Source organism: Ostrinia furnacalis, unplaced genomic scaffold (assembly GCF_004193835.3).
Source record: "Ostrinia furnacalis isolate ACB-3 unplaced genomic scaffold, ASM419383v2 OfSCF1234, whole genome shotgun sequence".
In the NCBI taxonomy this organism is placed as follows: domain Eukaryota; kingdom Metazoa; phylum Arthropoda; class Insecta; order Lepidoptera; family Crambidae; genus Ostrinia; species Ostrinia furnacalis.
In genome coordinates this window covers 201,878-222,373 of record NW_021131473.1, presented here as the reverse complement: position 1 = coordinate 222,373, position 20,496 = coordinate 201,878, and the positions used below count along the sequence as shown (strand labels likewise).

The window sequence follows — 20,496 nt, the reverse complement described above, 5'->3', positions numbered from 1 at the left end:
AGATAAATAATTGAAATATACATACACTCCCTTGATTTCATGTTAATTTTAGAATAATTTTTATGTAGTAGGAACATGCCAATGTAATTTTTTGCACCAAACACCATCCAAAACCCTTTCCTACTGCCGTAATGGTTGCGAGTTCAATTGGGAATAGAGCCTGCAAAATAATCTAAACTGTCTATCACTTTGAATTCAATTTGCTATGGCTTTTACGATCTTTAAATCAGCAATTTATTTTATTGTTGTAAATTGAAGTCGACAATCATTAACCACGCAGTAATGTATATTACTTATGTTCTTTCCAAAATTGGCCTCCTTTAGAAAGGCTCAAGACATTTGATTGATCCAATCATAATTTTAATAACATGAATTTATTTAGCCAAAAATTAGTACCATGAGATATTTGACCAGTCATAATAAATCCAAAGTATTAACATGTTACTTATGAAATCGAATTAACATTTATTGCTTCGTCAATAAGTTAAATTTCCTTAAACCGCAAGTAAATGCGCGTTATTAAAGTAATGCGACAACAAAACAACTTTTGTCTCAATAAGCATTAATGCCATCAAAAATTTTATTTGACTCAATTAAAACGTTTTCTTCGATGGGATATTAAACGAAATGACTTCTAAATGGCACATTTTTGGTTACCAATAGACTATTCAAAAATTTGGATGAAAATGTGACTGAAATGTATCAAGTAACATAAATTGCTTTCTTTAGCTACCTTAATCAAAAAGTAAGATTTCACCTAATATTAAGTAATTATGGAAATAAAAAAACTAAAATCAAAACACTAATTATTCAGTAACTTACACTTAAGACTGCTTAAATACTACATCCTATCATCAACAAGTCAGTTCTTACTTTGGGAGTAATAATAACTCCCCCATCAGCTGTACACACACTATTCAAAAGTTACTTTAATTGATCAAAATCTTTGTATCTAAAAGCTTTATCAAAACACTGAAAAATTTTATCCATGCTAATAGTGAGCATACAGCTTTACCAAACATTTTTATGAATCCTGATTCATCCATTCTGTCTAAAGCACAAACATTACTGCTAACATTTTGTGAATGCAACAGTTCTAAGAAGGCTCTTTGTTTCTTCACAGGCGTGAAGAAACATACTATTCAAAATGCATCTTGAATACACATAATATTTTCTCATTGTTATTAAAATAACTGTTTATATTAAACGTCATTAACTTTTCTATATCCTCAAGCTATGTGCATGCGCAATTTCTATCTGCTTTCTACTGGGATATCATAAAGTTTTCACTCCAGATCTTTGCATCCTAAATTAGATAACACAGGACAACTCGCATTTTAAAACGTGCAAATAGTGGTCGGGATCATCGGACACAAAATAGGGATCGTTTCCCTAAAAAGAAAACTGAAAATTAATTGCTACGAAAACTCCCACTTATAAAGATTAGTCTCCACCGAAAGTTTCACGAATACTATGCGTGGCTTGAACACTTCGTCCTTAAAGCTAGTTACACACTGGACGTGACGTCCGAACTGGAGAGGGGGTCGTCGACCTTTTGCCTCTTGGAGTGTTGTTGGTCGTCGGCGGACGGCTCCTCGTCGGCGGCGCGCTTCTTGGCACCGTCTGTGGACGCGGACGCGGCGTCGGCGATGGCGCCGTCTTTGAACCGCACGATGATCGCGGTCATGTTGTCGCAGCCGGTGCCGTCGCCCATGGTGCTGGGTGCTAGGCAGTGATCGAACATCTGACAACAAAAAGGTATATTTAAAATATATAAAGAAACAACTGAAAGCGTTTTGTAAGTATGAACTAAAGTGTAAGATTAGAAGAATTATTTACACTTTTAACACACCTTCGAAGCAGTAGTTCGCATTTAGATTTGTCATTTGACAATGGTTAATTATGCTATACAAGACCAAACTTAATCTTTCTGTAAACATAGAAGATTACAGGGGAACATTTTAAAGCATTGACATCATAAAACTACTACACACCTCTTCACAAATTTGCGATAGCCTCTCGCGACCCTCTGCCAGCCTGGGCAGAATAAAATCGCACACATCTTGACTAGACATGAAGTTCCAGATTCCGTCGCAAGCCAGCACCATGAACTGATCCTTCACCGGGTCAATGGTCAGCGTCTTCACGTCAGGGAGCGCTGTGATCATCTGCTCCTTAGCGTCCAATTCCTTGTTCTGTTTGTAGGAGTGGTCTCCGATGGCCCGGGACAAGTTGAGGCCTCCGTTGATGCGGCCGTCGTTGGAGACTTTGCCCCCGGCCTTTGTGATCCTCTCCAGTTCGGGAGTATCCTCCGGTTTGTGGTCTATCGACATGTCGATAGCTTTGCCTTCTCTGCAGATGATGCATCGCGAATCGCCAGCGTTCGCAACGTAAAGCTCATTGCCTGTGAAAAATATTACAATGAGTACTTGGATCACAAGCATCCTACTTCCTACTAATATTATAAATGCGAAAGTTTGGATGTCTGGATGTTTGTTACTCTTTCACGCAAAAACTACTGAACGGATTTTGATGAAACTTTACAGCATTATTGTTTATAACCCAGATTAACATATAGGCTATAATTTATGACAATCTGTGACAAACGAAATTTCACACGGGTGAAGCCGCGGGCAAAAGCTAGTAATCTATACTGTGATCTTATTTATTTATTTTATTTGGGATAACAAACAATTGCGCAATATTGCAAATTCAACTGCTGCGTAAGTACTATACTATTACGCAACCAGCACCATTATCCTCATAGTAATATTATAAACTTATTTTGCGATAGAGTGAAGATGGTAGATATGCATCCAAAGGAAGATTCAAACAATCTTTGAATCTGTTGTGAGAAGTGTAGCTTATCTCACCAGCACATCTTGCATGTGGACTTGTGCAAAATTATATCTATTATTACAATTATCCATCAAAGAGCATCAGCAAAATTTTCAATGAGTAAAACTTATGTTTTCCAAAATTATGCAGGTTACCTTTGAGGAGCGCCACGACCGCCGTGCAGCCGCTATCGTTGCCGGGCTCCTCAGTGAGGGACGCGTCTTCCTCGCCCTCCTCATCGCTGGACTCGGCCTCGTATTCCTCTTCCTCTTCAGCCTCACCTGATAGAACAAAAGATTCACGCCATTATTAATCAGGAACAAAGAGATTACAAAATGTCCTATATCTTTTGGGACCCCTTTTAATGTCTGAAGTGGTTCATCAATTCGGAATTTTAAACTCTCGAAGCCGGTGGTTAGGTTTGGTACCAGCCACACGAGCTTCGAGCTGGAGCCGATATTTCGCCAATCATGTGCAGAATCAACCACTCACCGTCATTGGAGGATTCCTCGAGCCCATTGACGTTTTCTTCGTCGGATGAGTTGATCTCGCCGCCTTCGAAGGTTTCGTCGTTTGAGTCGCTCTCGTCGTCTTCTTCGGCTGCTTGTCTCAACAGCGTCTCGTAGACCGCCGCCGCCGCGCGACGCAGCTTTGACTTCTTAGGCCTCTCAGGCGCGGCTTTGTCTGTGCTCGACACGGGCGATACTTTCTCTAGAATGGGCATTTTTATGAGTGGCGAAATATCTCAACCGCTGTACAGGTTAGAACTGTGGCGATGATACCACCTTGTTAGCAAGGTAAGGGTGTTAGATTGTAAGTTGGGACACATTGGAACACATGCCTTTTCAGTGTGGGACATTACATTGGTCAATTAGACTGATTTATTGAAACTGTCGATTATAACTTGGCGTGATTACACCTACAAGCAAAAGTTGATAAGCCTGAACATTTATCATTAACGTTTGGCGTTAATATAATTTGACAATCTCGTAAATAAGCAATGAACAAAATCTAGTAAAATAAGATTTCAGAAAAGTATAAAACACCTTTTCGCACGACACCGCCACCTAAGCCCTAGCCAAGACAAGATAATACATGCATATAACTCATATTTTAAAATGACGTATCTTATCTCGTGAAAACATACATAACCTGCAGGCAACGATAGTGCCGCGGTTTCGTAAGAAATCAGTCTGAATATTATGCAAGCTTTTTTCAAGATTGCCACATTATTGGCGCCTCTTAGGCCGCTTTCACATTAGGGTGTTAGAAGCGCGACCAGCGTAGCAGCGGCGTTTTTATAATGTGAAGGCTGTCACATAGTATGAAGAAATTATCGGCAGCGCGTCTGTCAAGCGTATGTCGCGCTGCTAAAGTCGCCTAAGCCTAGGCGCAGACCACCGATTTTTAGTTGGCCGATAGAACGGCAATACACGGACCACTTGAAGCAGTCAGGGTCGACAGCTTCAAGCTGTCGACTGCACAGTGAACTGCAGAGTTCTATGGACGCACATACACGAACCGCTCGAGCAGCTGCAATTGATTCGGGCGGTCGACAGCTTCAAGCGGTCCGTGTATTGCCGGCCATAGTTGTGCCCGATTTTAAATTGTATGAAGAATCGGCCAAATCAAATCGGTGTAATGTGCGCACTTCCATACATGCCCATACTGATCAACTGCCCGACTAAACTATCGGCCGACGAAAAATCGATGGTCTGCACCTAGACTAAATGTGAAAGCGCTCTTAAACACTGAAAATTACTTCTACCCTATTAAAAATATTAACATCAAATGAAGACTTACCCTTGCCCTTCCCCTTCACAGGGGTAGCACCATTAGAAGATGTAATGTTATCTTCTTCCTTATCAGTTTGTTTGGAGTCTGTGACCTCTCCGTTGCAGGCGCTGGCACCGTTGCCAGTGGGCTTGGCATCTCCGCTTTGCTCCGGCTGATGACAGTTGTCTTCGGAGCTGTCTGGGGCTGTGGAGATTGATTTTGACGCCTTTTGGGCCTCTTTAGCTTTCTCGTCAGGCTCACTGGTTGAAACCTGTAGAAAGGCAATTTTTGTGAATACAATAAAATTCATCACATAAAAAAACCTCATTCATAAAACTAATTTTAATTTTGCAAGTAGGCTTTTAAAAAACACTTTTATACAGCATAGAATATTTTATGGACACTTTTTTATTCAAGCCTGCCACATCCTAATAATAATAATCCTAAAATTGGGTGCAAATTAGCTGAGAACTGAACCTACTCAATTTAGTGGAACATTCTTAATGCAAAAGCTCAAATACTTCAACTACTGGGTAACAGACACATGGCTACAGTAAAATAATACAAAGGAGTTTTTATAAGCAATGAAATAAAGATTTATGTTACCCACCTCTCCATTCACATCCTTGTCTTCTTCATTTGAATTAGTTGAGGATACACCACCAGAGTCTTCGTCCGGTTTATCCGGGGTCGTGTCCATCTCAACAGCACCGTTTTTGCTGGACGAAGCGCCCTCACCTGCCTGTTCCGAGCTTGATCCTGCAGCAAACGACAACCCTGAACTCGAACTTGAGGCTCCTGCAATATGTTTTGCATAANCTCACCTGAAAGGTGTATGCGCACTCGGTGTAGCGAGCCAGTCCAGTAAGCAGGCGCACCATGAGCCGCCACGAGCGCGCCGCTAGCAACCGAGCGGAGAGCGCCTGCGCAGACCGCAGCGCTGTGGCCACGCCCTTCGTGTCGCACGCGCAGCCTAGTCTACCTTGCGCGACTTTTTTGTTGTTCCAGTCATTCTTGGAACTACTATGTTCCAATTCCTTTAACTCACCTGGAAGGTGTAAGCGCACTCAGTGTAGCGAGCCAGCCCAGTAAGCAGGCGCACCATGAGCCGCCACGACCGCGCCGCCAGTAACCGAGCGGAGAGCGCCTGCGCAGACCGCAGCGCTGTGGCCACGCCCTCCGTATCGCACGCGCAAGAGAAACACTCGTGCGCGAGAACTAGCAGCTCGATCGATATTATGTTCACCTGGGAGAAATGAGCATAATTATTATAGATTGATACCATTTGACAACCCCATCGATAAGAAGTGGGCGTCCGAAGCTTCAAGTCTAACCTAATCATACGAAACCAGTTTAACCAGCGGTAAAAATAACCAGTCCGCTTGACACAGTACCAGAGCGGTAGAAACACCAGGCTATCAAGTATTGGTTTGTGTGTTTTTTGCTTAAAGTTCGTTACAGTTGTTTTCTTCATTACTGAAGGAAAGTGACTATCTTACAATCTGTCTACATTTCTCCCGATGTTTGGCTTTCTTTATTACTAACAAACAGACAGTTGTAACATAGATTTTATATGCAATTCAAAATAAAGTCTGGCTCAGTTACATTGGCACTAGAAAACGCTGCGTAAATTATCCACGAATAAGGATAAGTATACGATAAATTACGTTAGTAAAACATTATTTCTTTGAAATCACAATCCTATGATGAGCACCGATAAGAGTAATAAGAATAGGGTATTTACCTGCTTCGTAGACAGTTTAGCGCCTTTCGTAATTTTCCTTATATTGGACTTGACCTCGTATCGAATATGGACGTTGCTTTTCGCAATGACATCAAAAAGATTTCTTCTCGAATCTCTGGACATTTTGTTCCCTACAGTATAAACTGTGGAAACAGAATAAATAGACTCTGTATCAGCTGACATAAGGGTTCCTTCTTCAGTTAATACAGATTCCACTTCATCGGCTTCCACGTTTTGGTATTCCTCGTCTATCAACGTTTCAACGTCGAGGGAACTGTCGTCCATTGTGTTTTCTGGAAGTTTCGATGCTGTATTCGCTTTGTATATCTTTTGGAATGCCATCAGATGGTCGAGGATCAATCTGCCGATTTGGCTACAAGCGTCAGGTCGCATGTTCAGGAACATTTCTACGTCGGAACTGAGTGTGTAACCCCAGAGGGTGTATTGGAAGTGTTCTTTTTGGCGAAAAGTGGAAGTCTTTACAAGGTGGGGGGATATTATGGCAGCTACCATTTCGCGGCAAAGATATTCTGCAATCTGCAAACAGAACATAAAATTTCAAATTCAAGTTTTAGAAAACAGGTTAACCTTTTGATTAAGATTTCGTTTAGTATACCTTTTTTAATGCAAGAGTTTTTAACTTTAGTGGATCCAATTGAAAGTTTTTTTATTTGTTTCACTGATTTTTTATTTATTTTTATTTTATTTTATTTTATTTTATTTAGTATAACAAACAATTGTACCATTCAGGTATGCAGTAAAGTTATACATCGACATTTAGTTATTGTACAACCCGCACCGCTATCCCCATCTTACAAACATGCTTTGCCTCTTTGCACTAATTACTACTAGCTGATTTATGGAAATGAACAGAACAATCCGTGGAACCCACGGATACCTCTTCATTTATCGATTTATTTATTTTATTACCTGCTTCGAAGGTATATTGAAAGTCCTGAAGACCAGATTCGCCAGAGACATCTTCGCCCTGCCGCTGACGAGGTTGATGAAGTCCACAGAGCGGTTCTGGTACTTAAGCACCGATATGTAGTCCCAACCCACTTGTAAAGCTATGCGGAAGTAACTCGCCACCTAAAACCAACATTTTATTAAAGATAAATAATTCAAAAAAATTAAGCCCTGTTTAACCCCCGTGGTAAGCTAAATATGCTTGTGTTACGAGTGGATCCAAGGATAGAATCCGCGTTTTTCGGATAGAAACAGACACCCGACACCATTGGTCTATTGTCGCCTATTTACATCATTTGCATTCAGAATTCATATAAAAACCTTATACAAATAAGTACCTACATTTATATAATAAGTAAATTCATGCTAAAACAGCACAACTATTGAGAAAAAATAGCATTTTCTCTAGCGAGAGTTTATGCAATCTGTGCTGGTATGCACATAATTTAATCATTTTCTCTACATACTTTAACTATCGAGACACTAAAAACTAGATGACAGCGGAGATAAGGTGTATAATTTCTTGCGTTACGTAAGCATGCTTGTACTAGAAGGAAAAATTACAATAAAAAAAAGAACAAGCTTATACCTGTTTAGCCAATGACAACCCGCTACGGACGGCTAATGCGTCAAGCGCTGACAATCTATCGGCTTCCTCGCGAGCTGCCAAGTGGGCACTTTCTGGTACATTGTCCTGTTTCTCCTGGATTACCACCAGCTCTTCGAAACTGGCATCGGAAGTCCCCGAGACTGTGAGAGAAAGAAAGTTTAATGCTACCAAGCACGTCAACTTTATGCAGGTTTACATGTACTATCTAGCGCAACTGAGTCAGTGCCTGAGGTATGGAACGGCACAGGAGGAGTGACATTGACATAATATTGTGACGGGACAACATATAATTCTGAAGGAGACCTGCCCCCCTAGACAAAACGCACTTTTTGATCGAATCGAAAATCGAAGTCAAAACTCCATACAAAAAAGGGGCTTTTCGACCACTTTTCGACTGGTTTGCGATTATAATTTGCACTTTGTCTAGACCCACTGAAGTCTCGCTGACGTTTGACGCTACAAATACAGCCTCCCATGTCGCTCGATCAGACACAAGTACTTACTAAGTTAAACGCTAGATCTATCCGAATGTTGTCTACGTACTTGTCAATCTGTTTTGCAGCATCGGCACTGAAATCACCAGTCTTAATTCCTGTGGTAGCTCATACGGTGTACACGATCCTTCAGCTAACTTCAGACAGGTCCTCATAATTTGCACGGGACACGCGGGATGCCTATACCGGTACTCCGGTGGAGTCTTAAACAAAGCTGAGAGTCTGAACGCATCTACTAGTAGTCGCCATTCCAACAACTGGTTAATAACCTTCCTCCAAGCGTCAATAGCCTCAGCCTCTTCCAACATCACCACGTTTTCTATATTACCCACGTCTGACTCGATTTCTATTTCCCCAAGAGTCAAAGAAAAGGGCTTCTCAACATTCACAACGCCAATTTTCCGTGACACAGAAGGGTCTTTCTGCCCGTTCAAAATAAAGTGCAAAGTACTGTAATAGTTGTTGAGAAACACGTCATTATGAGGCTCGCTATCGAAGTATGCCTCCCACATTCGATGTTCGATCTCCTCTCTTCTATGACCGTATTCCAAATTTTCCTCGAACCAACTCATTATAATCCTGTACGAATAGAACTTCTGTACGGAGTCGGTTATGTTCTCTGTGTGTTGGATGAGAAAATCTGTTCCTTCTTTGAATGTTACGGATGCTTTTTTGAACGCTTCGCTGCATTGAGCTATAAACAATGTAATGTCTTTGGTTTCTAAAGTAACATCTTCTTTATTCACCAGCACTTGGTATTTATGCGTCCACTCGGCTTTCAAAATTTCACCGACAGGCAAACTTGCCAGTTTAGCTATCTTGAGGGCAACATCATAGTTTCGGTTAGTGATGTACAAATCGATACATTCGGTCAGGTAATGCTTGGAGTCGTCTTGGAGCAGTTTCGATATGTCCACTACGAATGACGTTTCCATCGATATTTGTAGTATTTCATATAAGGTCATGAAGTTGGGTGTGGCCACTGTAAAAACAAACAAATAAAACATGATCATTATGCTTTAACTACTTGTGTCTTATATGACGTCACGGATTTGTAAAAAAAAATGTCTTACCAGTACAATTTTTCTCAAACTGCGCCACAGCGAGGCATCTCAAGAATTCTCGCTGATGGAAAGCACTGTCAAAACTCCGCCCGATTGCTATCTTGACAAGCGCCACCGCTATCCTTTGCAGTGCTTCTTTAGACAATTGCCACGTCATGTTGGCAGCATCGACACTGTATTTACGTTGGCAGTGCTGCAAGAAGTTGCTGAGCAATCTGACCGTCTCAGAATCGAAGTTGCGGTGGCGAATGCATCGGTAGAGGAACGAAGTGAGTTGTGTCAGGGGACTTTCCTGAAAAGATTATTAAAACAAACACGTTTAATATATCACGAGTTTATTTATTGTTCTTTGCAGCCTATAGAAGTCACTATTGGCCCCATCAAGGAGCAAAACAAAGCACTATCTCCCGATTTTTCTCATCCAACCAATGCTATATTTTTCAGGTCATCGTTCCATCAAGCGGGCGTCCTACACTACCAAGACGTATTTTGTTTCGATTCTTATATCTCAGAGCCACAAGATTTTAATATTATTTAAATACAAAGAATGGAATTCAAAAGTAAAACTTACCGGCATAAATATAAGCATAGACTCGTGCAGAGTAGAAATGTAGCCTTCTCTAAGACAGATTTCTGCCACTCTCTGAAAGGTGTCAACGGGCGTGTCCTGTTGGTCCATGTCTTGAAGGTTGCTGACTTGCGCAGACGGGCCCAATGATGCTAGGATCCACTGCGGCCAGAGAACGTCGACCGCGTTTGGCTGGAAGAAATTTTATAAAACCATTTACCGAAGTTAATATCTTATCTAGAAGTAAATTGAAAAAAGTTTGGTGTTCTTTGATCCGTGAAGTAAGATAACATACGGCATAAAATTACAATTCCATGAATAATTTGGAAGTGATGTAGGTTAATGACAATTTTATTCCACGTTGTTGATCCTCGCTAGAAGTTGGTAAGCAAACAATCAGTCAATAACATGAAAGTGTTTATTGTCAAAAAATTAAAAAAATTTTTGTAACCGAAGTATGATTATTTTGAAACTGAGCTGTATTCTAAACATTCACTCCGATGTACAGCGGCGATCGCCAGTAATAAACAAGCTGACATGCTAAACAGTAACGCCGGGGGGGACTGATACTGTACTGGGGGACACTCACCTCGTAGCAGCACCAACAGCGGCTCCCTGCACACATCAGCGGCGCGTAGCAGCGCGGTGGGCGGGTCCTCAGGCCCGTGGCGNTTTAACAAGTTAAAAGATTTGAATAAATTTAAAAAAAACATCAGGAAAATGTAAGTACCTCTTCCATTTTATAGGTGAGCGCGCGGTCACGGTGCGCAGCGAGACGGAACAGCGCCTCCTCCACGCAGCACGAGAACTGCTTTACGTCCTCGTAGTTCAGCGACCCCAGCTTGAACAGCTGCGACACCTAACGAGCACAAGATGCCTTAGCAAAAATGTGGTATGTATTTGGTTATTTCATCATCATCATTTCAGTCATGTCTTCAATCATGTCAGTGCCGTGTAGTGACGGCAGAGAAGAATACATTTGTCACCAACCCCTACTCTTCCCGCGGGTGTCGTAAGAGGCGACTCAGGGACTACACATCAAACAGAGAACGGGCAGCAGCGCTCCCTGAAAAACATCAACCTTTTAGACTGCGATCTCCAACCCGCCTGCCAAGCATGGGGATTATGGCAAATCCCTCCACTATAGTGGAGGAGGCTCATAGTCCAGCAGTGGACTGTAAAGGGCTGTTGATGATGATGATGATTTCAGTCATAGGACGTCCACTGCTGAACATTGGCCTCCCCCAATGATTTCCATGTTGATCGATTGGTAGTGGCCGTCCAGCGCCTTCCTGCTACTTTTATGATGTCGTCGTCCACCTTGTGGGTGGACATCCCACGCTTCGTTTTCCGGTACGCGGCTTCCACTCCAGAACCTTGCCCATCGGCCGTCAGTTCTGCGTACCTACTATATGCCCTATTCGATTGTTAAAAAAAACATACAATGATAAAAGAACGTGTGCTGTGTGCTGTTTTGAAGAAGAGTAGTACTGCACAGAAGAGGGTTACCTGCGGAGCATGCTCGACGGGCAGCCCCAATTTGCGCAGGTCGCTGCCGAACTCCTTGACGCCCTGGTAGTCGCCCTGGATGGCGTACGCGGCGAACTGCGACAGCTTGTTAGTGATGCGCTCTGCTTTTGTCACCTGCCCCGGTCTGATGAACGAGTATTATCGATATTATCGACGTATCTCATTTTTTTACAGTTATTAGTGTGGAAAACTATTAGGCCGATTATCAAATCAAATCATACTGGCGACATTACAAGGTGTTGCCAAATTTTTAACAATATGACAATCTTAATTATTTTTAACATTCTCTTTGAAATAATAAGATGAGTGGGCAACCATTTGTACCATTGACATTCGGTTCATCATAGCACATACGCAATATGCATGCGTATTTGGAATAGGGCCAGCCAGATCACAGCAGCCTCCAGCCAGAACATTAATTCTTGGTATGTATTTTTGATGCCAAATTACTATAGATGGGCTTAGCAAAAAATATACTTATTATGTTATTGATGTGACTATATCTCTATTGTCCTCTATGTATCTGTATGTTTTTGGAATAAATTGCATTATCTGCAATATGAACTCAGGTTTAACGAATGAAAAAGCACCAATAAAAAATTTTGAGTGATTGCTACAATATACCTGACACCAGGGCGTTCCTTATAGAAGACGTATTGCAGCTTCACGGTGAAGATTTTTCCGTACTGGTCGTACTGCTGCGCGCCGATCTCCGAGACGGAGTAGCACGCCTGCAGCGGCAGCTCCTGGAACGGCTCCTTGTCGCCGGCCGCGTTGAACAGCTGCACCACCGGGCTGTCGCCCTGCCACGCCAGCCGCACGAAGATCGTCTTCCAGAACCTGTGGACACGATCCACGTTACTGTGCACCATCTGAGGACTGTGACTACTGTGAGTATAAATCAATATGCAATGTTTCCTAAAGCAATAACAAGGAATTGCAATAAATACTTTCTGGGACAGACCGCATTCCACAGCTGTACGGTGGAGAAGTCGCGAGCAAAAGCTGGACAATATTTGACATTCAAATTTAATTAATATCTGAAGATTTTTCACATAAATTTTATTACACCTAACTTAATAATGACGTTCACTGCATTTTTCTCTTTTTTACTTATTTTTTAACAAAGAACTATCCTCTGGCTAGCTTATCTGGAAGAGATCGTTTTATATCGACAAGACCGCCTAAATTTTACCGTCTCTTTTGTTTTTATTTCTTTTCTTTCTTGTTAGAGTATTGTGTGGTGTGCGTTCAATGTAAAACTATCTATCTGTACCTACCTCTGTCCAGTGATTTTCTTTTTATTGGGCTGGCGCAGCTGCATCTCCCAGCCAGGGCCCTTATAGGTGGTGCGCGGGAAGTCTTCCAATGGCATCGACACATCTTCATCGAAAAGTGGCGTCGGAGGCGTCTCACCCCCGCTGCCTGAGTGCCGGCGCGTGTCTTCTGATAAATACATAAGATGATTATTTTTATTGTTCTTTTCGAGTGGGTGTTTTATACGTTTTCCGGAACAAACTCAAACCTTGAAACTGTTGCTGAGGTGGCTGTTGTGCCTCAAAGCCGCTCTTGTCGAATGGGTTGACACGCGGTGACTCGGGTAGAGCTTGAGGTCGCGGAGGTGGTGCCAATACAGGAACTGCTGCTTCTTCGGCACTCGCGTCGCTTTCTTTTGGTCTGTCAGCAATCATAAAAATAATATAGGTACGTTAAAATTAATTTAGGAAATAATATATTACATTTTGAGTAGCAAATCCGATAATCATCACTGGTGGATTACCTTCTTCATAAAAAAAACATATATCGTACCTTATGAAGACAGAGAAAGTATCATCCGTTGATTCACGCGATCCCTGGTGATCGAGTCGCGGCGTGGCGGCTGGCGGTGGCGGCGCAGCCATACTCAAGAACGGATCAAACGCTTCCGCTTCAAACCCGTCAGTGATCGCCTCCGCTGCACCCTCATCACCCCATGCACCTGCACACATTATTATTGTAAATAGTTTTAAAAAGGATCAACTTAAGAAAATAGACATGTAGGTAAGAGTCTAAGTAAGTGTATCTTTTAAATGTAAATAAAATACTTATTAGTCGTAGGTACGTACCTGTGTTTGCATGATTAGCTGCCGTAGAATCGAACTTTGCTGAGAAGGCGTCAAATGCGTCTTGAGATTCTGGGAAGGGATCATGCATCATGTTTTCAGACGATATGTCACCCCATCCAGGGTCGACTGCCTGAGTGTCGTTACTCATGAATGGATCATCAACCAATTGCGATTGTTGAGTGCTTCCAAAAGCGTCCGCTGATGGGGACGTAAACACGTCGGGTTGCAAAGCCTGAGGTTCCTCCGTAGGCATTGTAGAAAACATATCATTTGGCGTTACTGCCGATATGACATTGTTTTGCTTATTCGTTTCTTCGTTATTCACACCAAATATATTTGAGGCGGTATCGGTGAATGTAGTCGATGCACTAGTAACTTCTGTGAACCCTATATCCTCAAAAGGATTTTTTTCACTGGTGCTTGGCCGACGAATTTCGACATTGTCATTTACAGCGTCCGCAAATGGAGAAGTATTTGATAGAACATTTGTATCTGATGGTGGCTCTGAGCAATCCATTGGTGTTGTGAAATCCATCACTACATTATCTGTTGCAGTGGCAAACGGCGCATCCTTTGGTGCTGTATCGAAGGTAATAGGTGTTGATGCACTGACTACCGGTTCGTCAGTTAAATGATCATTTGTCTGACTTATAACTGGCGTTGGCTCAGGATTACTTAACCCCTGAAGTTGTAATTCGTTGCTGACATCATGCTGAGGAATAGTTTCTAAGATGTCATCGCTCAGAAAATCTACCTGCTTTTCCTCTTGTTTAGGCGCCGAATACAAACTCATAATAGCCTCTTTTGTTGGCTTAACCACTGCAGGGATCGGTGCATCAAATAAATTGATATCATCAGAAGGCTGCGGTTGCGATATCGGTTTAACCGGTACGGGCGGCGGTGCTGGGCGCGGCGGGGGAGGGCGCGCGGCGGGGGGCGGCCGAGCTGGCGGTGGCCGCGCAGGCTTGTTCCTATTGATGTCAAACGCTTCGGCAGCTATTGCCTCTTCCGGTGCTTCTGGAACCTCTGGCTCAGGGGTTGGGCATGCAGAATGAATATCTCTCACTGAAACTGGGCTCGGAGTCCGTGTCGGTGGAATGCGATCCAAAAGATGTGAACTGGCAAATTCCATATGCCCTGTGACACTCAAAATTAAGTTCTGTGTCTCTGGTGGCAGTGGACGTGCAGGAATTGCGGGACCTTGAGCATCTTCAACAACAGAATAACTATTATCAGCTGTTGTTGTAACGAGATCTAGTTCAGTAGGTTTGATAAGACGTTCGCTGTCCTTCATATCCTGAGTTCCGAACATATCAAAAGGAGACGTTGAATCTGTAGCAAAATCTTCAAATTGCTTAGCGCCAATGTCATTAGGTGCTGTGCTGCTGAATATATCAACTGGCACGGCATCACCTACTGGAGGCTCATAGCTACCACCGAAATCTGAAAACGGGTTGCTCGTTGCAAAAGGATTGTCTCCTGTGAATGCATCTGATTCTGCTTCTGACATCATAAACGGATTAAGCACATCAGCGGAAACTGGCGCCGCCGGCTCATTCATACTTAAGAACGGATTAAAAGCCATGTTGCTCTTGAAGCTTACAGTATTTTTTAACCCAAAAACTCAGATTCTAAGAGTTTCAGCTCTGTGCGCCCTGGGTTAAGATCGCTGGCAAAAGATGTATCAAACGGATCCAAATCTTCTTGTGGAACCTTTGCAGTATCTGTCGGTTCTGGAGTAAGAGCTTTCACCTGAAATATGTCGTCAGACGGGTCTAATAAATCTGGTTTTCCTTCAATATTAAATTGACCTGAATTTTCTTCACACGAAAATTCTTTTGCAAGTAACTTTAACTCCGTTTTACACGGTGCTATGTTACTCGCAAAGGAGGTATCGAATGGGTCTATTTCAGTATCTTCAGAAATAGGTTCTTGAGGTCCTGAAGGAGTTAATACCTTCACGGGTATATCGTTTTGTCCACTGTGCAATAAGTCACTCGCTTTGATAGTAACTTTCGTATGATCTGATTGAGGATATTCTGAATGACGTCTCTTATTTTGGTAACTTTGTTTTGGTGCTATATCTTCGTCCGAGCGAGTTCTTGGAAGTATATCACCCACAGTATCTGCTGCCTCTAATTCTTCATTAATATCTTCAGTTATTGAGATCTCCCGCGTATAATATGGCGTCAAAGGTTTAGCTGCAGATTTTGTTTTTGGGTCTAAGCTAAGCGTCTCCGTGGAGTCAACATTAAATACCACACTTTTACTATAAGTAAGATTTTCCGGCCGAGAAGCTCTTCGCTCAGATTTTATTGGCTCGTCAGCTCGAGGATCAAAGTCAGGGTCACTGGGAACTCTATAGATTGGAGTTGTAGTAGATCCAATTAATTCTTGTTCCAAAAGTTTTAATTCAACTCTGCCTGGTGCAACAATTTTGTCAACAATAGTCGTGTCGAAAGGGTCGATATCTCCTGGATTGTTAATATCTACGGGATCGAGTGGCGAATCACCGAGCTGTGTTAAGTCAGTGGAGCTGCCACCTAATAAATCGCGAGATAGTGACGTATCTCCTTTGTTTTCTATAATGTCATCTGATGTAATTGATTCCCTCAGTCCAGAAGGATCTGTCAGGTGAATACGTACAGACGATTTTCGTCTATTATTTAGTCTTGCACGATTTTCTTCTGCACGTGGATCAAAGTCGTCGTCGTCTTCTAAAATGACAGCTTCTTTCTGCACTTGTTGCGACAGATTCACAGGGATAACAGCATCAGCAAAACTCGTGTCAAATGGATCGTCTTGATCTACATAAGGGTCAATAACATCAATCTCATCCTCAATAATGCATTCTGCATATACTGATTCATTTTTATCTGCTTCAAATGCAGACCAAGATTCTTGTAGTACTGGTTCAACTTTAATTTCTTTGTTTTTCAATTTTGTAACTTCTCCACTCACTTCCAATGACTCCGCAGCTAATAAAGCGAATTCGTCTAATTCATCTTCTTCGTTTGCATTTTTATTATTTGAATCAGATGCAAAAATATCTTCTTTGTCATCCGATTTGTTTTGCTGTATCAATGAAGTGTGCAGAGAAACGCTCAAGTCGATTGGAGTTGTAATGGGAAGGTCAGCATCAATATCTAGAATGCTTTGCTCTGCAGGTTCAGCAACAGCTTGCACAGTAACTGTTGAATAATCCTGTTCAGTATTTTCAAGTAACAAATCTCCTGGAATAACTCTCTTGGTTGGTCTTTTTGTTGTTATTTTCACATTATCGATTCTTCCAGTAAGAACTTCAACTGCTACGCCGATATCTAGAGCTTTCTTTCCTTTGACGTTTCTTACTTCCTGACCTTTGATTAAAGCATCAACATGAGAGGTATCAAATATGTCGTCGTCCTGTGGTTCGTCTGGAGAGTCTGGAACATAAGCTAGTTTTACTTCGCCTCGTTCAACTGCTTCCACATAAGATGTGTCGAATATGTCGTCCTGGTCGTCTTCTTCGGACTCGTCGTCGGTGACGCCGTACTCGCTCTTGTCCTCGTCGTCCGCCGCTGCAGCCGCGGCTTGCACCAGTTGAGGGAAGTCTGCCTCTGTGACCTCTACCACAGGTCGGTGAGGAGCTGGCCTTTCTGGCTTCTCAGCCTTCTTAGCTCCCGCGGGTATACGTTGAAAGAATGAGGTCGACTTTATCCGATCTAAATCACCTTGTGTTTTTTTAAGCACAGAATCGACACCAGTTGTTAAATCCTTAAACTTAGACCACTCTTCATTCTCTTTGACAGAACCTTCTCCTGTTTCGGATTGCTGTTGCTGATGTTCTCTTCTATATTTTTCTAATTCTTCTTCGGTGAAAAGTTCCTCTTCACCTTTTCGTTTAGACTTTTTCCCTTTTTTCTTCTTTTTAAGGCCTTTGGGTAACTTTAGCATTATACGTGCTTACAACTGGTTCTTCGTGTTGCTGAAACAAAATCAATTTGCTATGTAATTGGTGACTTTACTTCTATTTTTTTTTTCAAATATTTAAGTTAATTACTAGTTAGTGTTAACTTTGATACCTAATTAATTAGTTTTTTCGTAATTGTAAGTTACTCATAAAATTTAAAAATGAGAAGTAGGTACTGGTACGGCAATGAATATGGATAACGACGTCCTGAGTGTCATTATTAATTTCGCAATCGTAGCCTAAGTACTGTCTCAGCCATGAAATATTATGTAATTCTGTGACTATTTCTACCACACCATTTCGCATTTTATGAAACATTGTTTCTTGAATTGAATTTGTAGCGCGTTTCATACAAAAATCCTAGCTACTTGCTAGATGCTCGTTACATAGACAGACATGCCATGACGTATGTGCCTATACATAAAAGTGATTTATTGATCGACGATGTCCTGTTAACACAATCTTTCGTATTATTGCATTTGCAATCAATTAACAGAGGAAACTGCATTGTCTGCTCCAAAATAGTGTAATAAAAGTCTATTTCATGTCGGTAATACTAGGAATTTCGAAGTAGATGCTTGGATCAAAAGGTTTGTTTCAACAAGTGAACAGCAGAGAGTAAAAAAGTACTTTATGACATCAAGAACTGTAATCGCCTGGCGTGAAGTGAAATGGGAGACCACTGTGAGGATATGGACGGTGATTCAGAGGCATGATGATCAGCTCCGTGCAGTGAAGAGGCGATGGAGCGGGCGAGGCCGGTGGGTGGGAGGTCGCGGCGGCACAGAGACACACACAGCGGCTAGCTACGGACACGTACCGGGGCGCCTCCAGCCGCCGCTACTTACAGCTAAGGCATACCACTACCGCGCTACGGGCAAGGGGCTCTATACCTTCATCGCAACACGCGGCGGTCGCGGGAACGGTCGGATCGCGGGGGCCGCTGGCAGCCACTGCGCGGAGTGGGCGCTGCCGCCGCGCGTATCGACCCGCGGCGCGCGCAGCCGCCCCCGGCCCCACCGCCCACCGGCCCCACCGGCCCGCTCAAAGTTCAAGTGTCACCGCTGCTTCGGAAACCAGCCCGACCCAATCTATTTAGTTGCGTAACGATTTAGATGCAGCTGTGTCTGTGGTTTATGCACTTTATTTGTCTATTAGGTCACATTAAAAATGAATATAGGTTACTAAACTTACTAGCCATAGAAGAATTTGTTTATTACTGCTACTACCAAGAATATACTTTCTCGTTGACGTCCTCGATTAAAGATCTACCTATGTATTTAAAAAATAGAAAAATCAAGCTACCTAATCACGAGATTTAGTTTCAGAAAATAATAAATAATATGGTTTCTGAGATGTATCCTCACTGTGCATCTTCTATCGCATGTATCACGGGGAGTGCTCCGAAGAATAAAATTATCCGGACTTATTCCTGCCGCCACTTTTCGCCACCGATCTACCCGACAGCACTTCCACCCCCATCACTTAGATGGTTGGCAGTCCACAACAGTGCGTTTCTCTAGAAACTTCCTGCCCCGTACAACCAAACTGTGGAATGGACTGTCGTATGCGGTGTTTCCGGACGGATACGACCTGCAAGCTATAAAGAGGAGAGCGTATCTTCACCTTAATGGCCGGCAACGCACCTGTAACGCCCCTGGGTCTGCGGGTGTCTATGGGCGACGGTAATCACTTACCATCAGGTGATCCGTCTGCTCGTTTGCCTCCAGTCTCTTAAAAAAAAATCAATGTTCATACTTTATGTTGGAGATGAGCCTGTTCAAGCTAAAGTCTCAATTCAGAAACCGAGCACAAGTCCAGTATTTTTGTATTAAATTGCCTAACTAGCGAGGGGTCCAGGGGTGCCATGAATTAAGAATATTGTTATGCCCTTTTTTTACACCAGGAGATGCTGTGTGCAACTCCAGATACCCCAGGCCGAGTAGACAGCCAAGGGTTATGTGGGACTCCGCTAAGAATTTTTGGCGGGCTGCCCTTTAGCCTAGAACCTCATGAGTTATGAGATCCTCTGCTAGCGCAAGATGAGGTGCACACCAGGCTTAGCTTACAGATGGCTTAATATCTTGTGCTTCTGTCGCCATGCGCGCCGTTCCCACTTCAGAACGGTCTAGAGTGCCCCCTGTGAGGTTACCGTCTTCGAAGATAGCGATATAATGAACTCCTCGCAGGTCGCCACCACCTTCTTTGCTTTGGAAAGCTGTTTCAGCACGGGACACTCCCTGGTCCCTGCCAGATGATCAGTAGCTCTCCCATCAGCTGCGCACAAAACGCACTTAGGCGCCGCAGCTGGGCAGCCTCTCTGTCTGTGGCTGGGGTTCGCCGCAGCGGAAATACAGAAACTGCGAACCACTGCGGCCGCACAGTTGTGCGCTATGGGATATCGGCCCAACACGCGTGGCACCGCAGGGTTCTTGGTTTCAACAGGATGACCTGCATAGCCGATTAGCAGCCGAAATTATTTCGGCTAGTCGTTTGGCGACCTTCTGCGGCAGGCGCATGATCACACAATTTTGTGGCATCCCTCTTGTCCACCAATATTTCTGCTAACCATATTATCCTCACCGTCACCGAGTCGTCCGTACTGGTGAGGTGAAGGTTTTCCGTCTTCATAGGCCGCGTGATAGCAATCCTGAGCTCGGAACTGTGACACCGCTTTTAATGCGGCAACCGGTCGGTGTTCGTAGGTCATCTCGTACCGGATGGTATCCAGGTCCAGCTTCAGGGCCACCACCGCAGTTGAAGGGATTCGTATCTTGCACGACCCCTAGCTCATAAGTGACTACTACAAACTATCATCTGCGAATCGGTAGCCCAAAATCCTGAGG

The 20,496-nt window shown here is 43.0% G+C and overlaps 2 protein-coding genes across 2 annotated transcripts; both read right to left on the bottom strand.

The window, feature by feature from the left end:
* Positions 1–16: 16 nt before the first annotated feature.
* LOC114351989 (uncharacterized) lies at positions 17–10,688 on the bottom strand. Its single transcript, XM_028303389.1, has 15 exons — positions 10,653–10,688; positions 10,067–10,255; positions 9,505–9,787; positions 8,481–9,413; positions 7,917–8,077; positions 7,289–7,450; positions 6,359–6,895; positions 5,792–5,860; positions 5,447–5,567; positions 5,225–5,412; positions 4,642–4,885; positions 3,331–3,549; positions 2,994–3,119; positions 1,995–2,404; positions 17–1,744 (listed from the first exon to the last, which is right to left on the bottom strand). Exons 1-15 carry the CDS (start codon positions 10,686–10,688, stop codon positions 1,508–1,510), a joined length of 3,915 nt encoding a protein of 1,304 aa, XP_028159190.1. The 3' UTR covers positions 17–1,507.
* An 87-nt stretch (positions 10,689–10,775) lies between these two features.
* Positions 10,776–18,618, bottom strand: LOC114351988 (uncharacterized). The gene is made up of 9 exons (XM_028303388.1): positions 18,544–18,618; positions 15,338–17,665; positions 13,699–15,260; positions 13,403–13,571; positions 13,119–13,270; positions 12,874–13,039; positions 12,218–12,433; positions 11,573–11,717; positions 10,776–10,922 (listed from the first exon to the last, which is right to left on the bottom strand). Exons 2-9 carry the CDS (start codon positions 17,632–17,634, stop codon positions 10,776–10,778), a joined length of 4,854 nt encoding a protein of 1,617 aa, XP_028159189.1. The 5' UTR covers positions 17,635–17,665; positions 18,544–18,618.
* Positions 18,619–20,496: the final 1,878 nt, after the last annotated feature.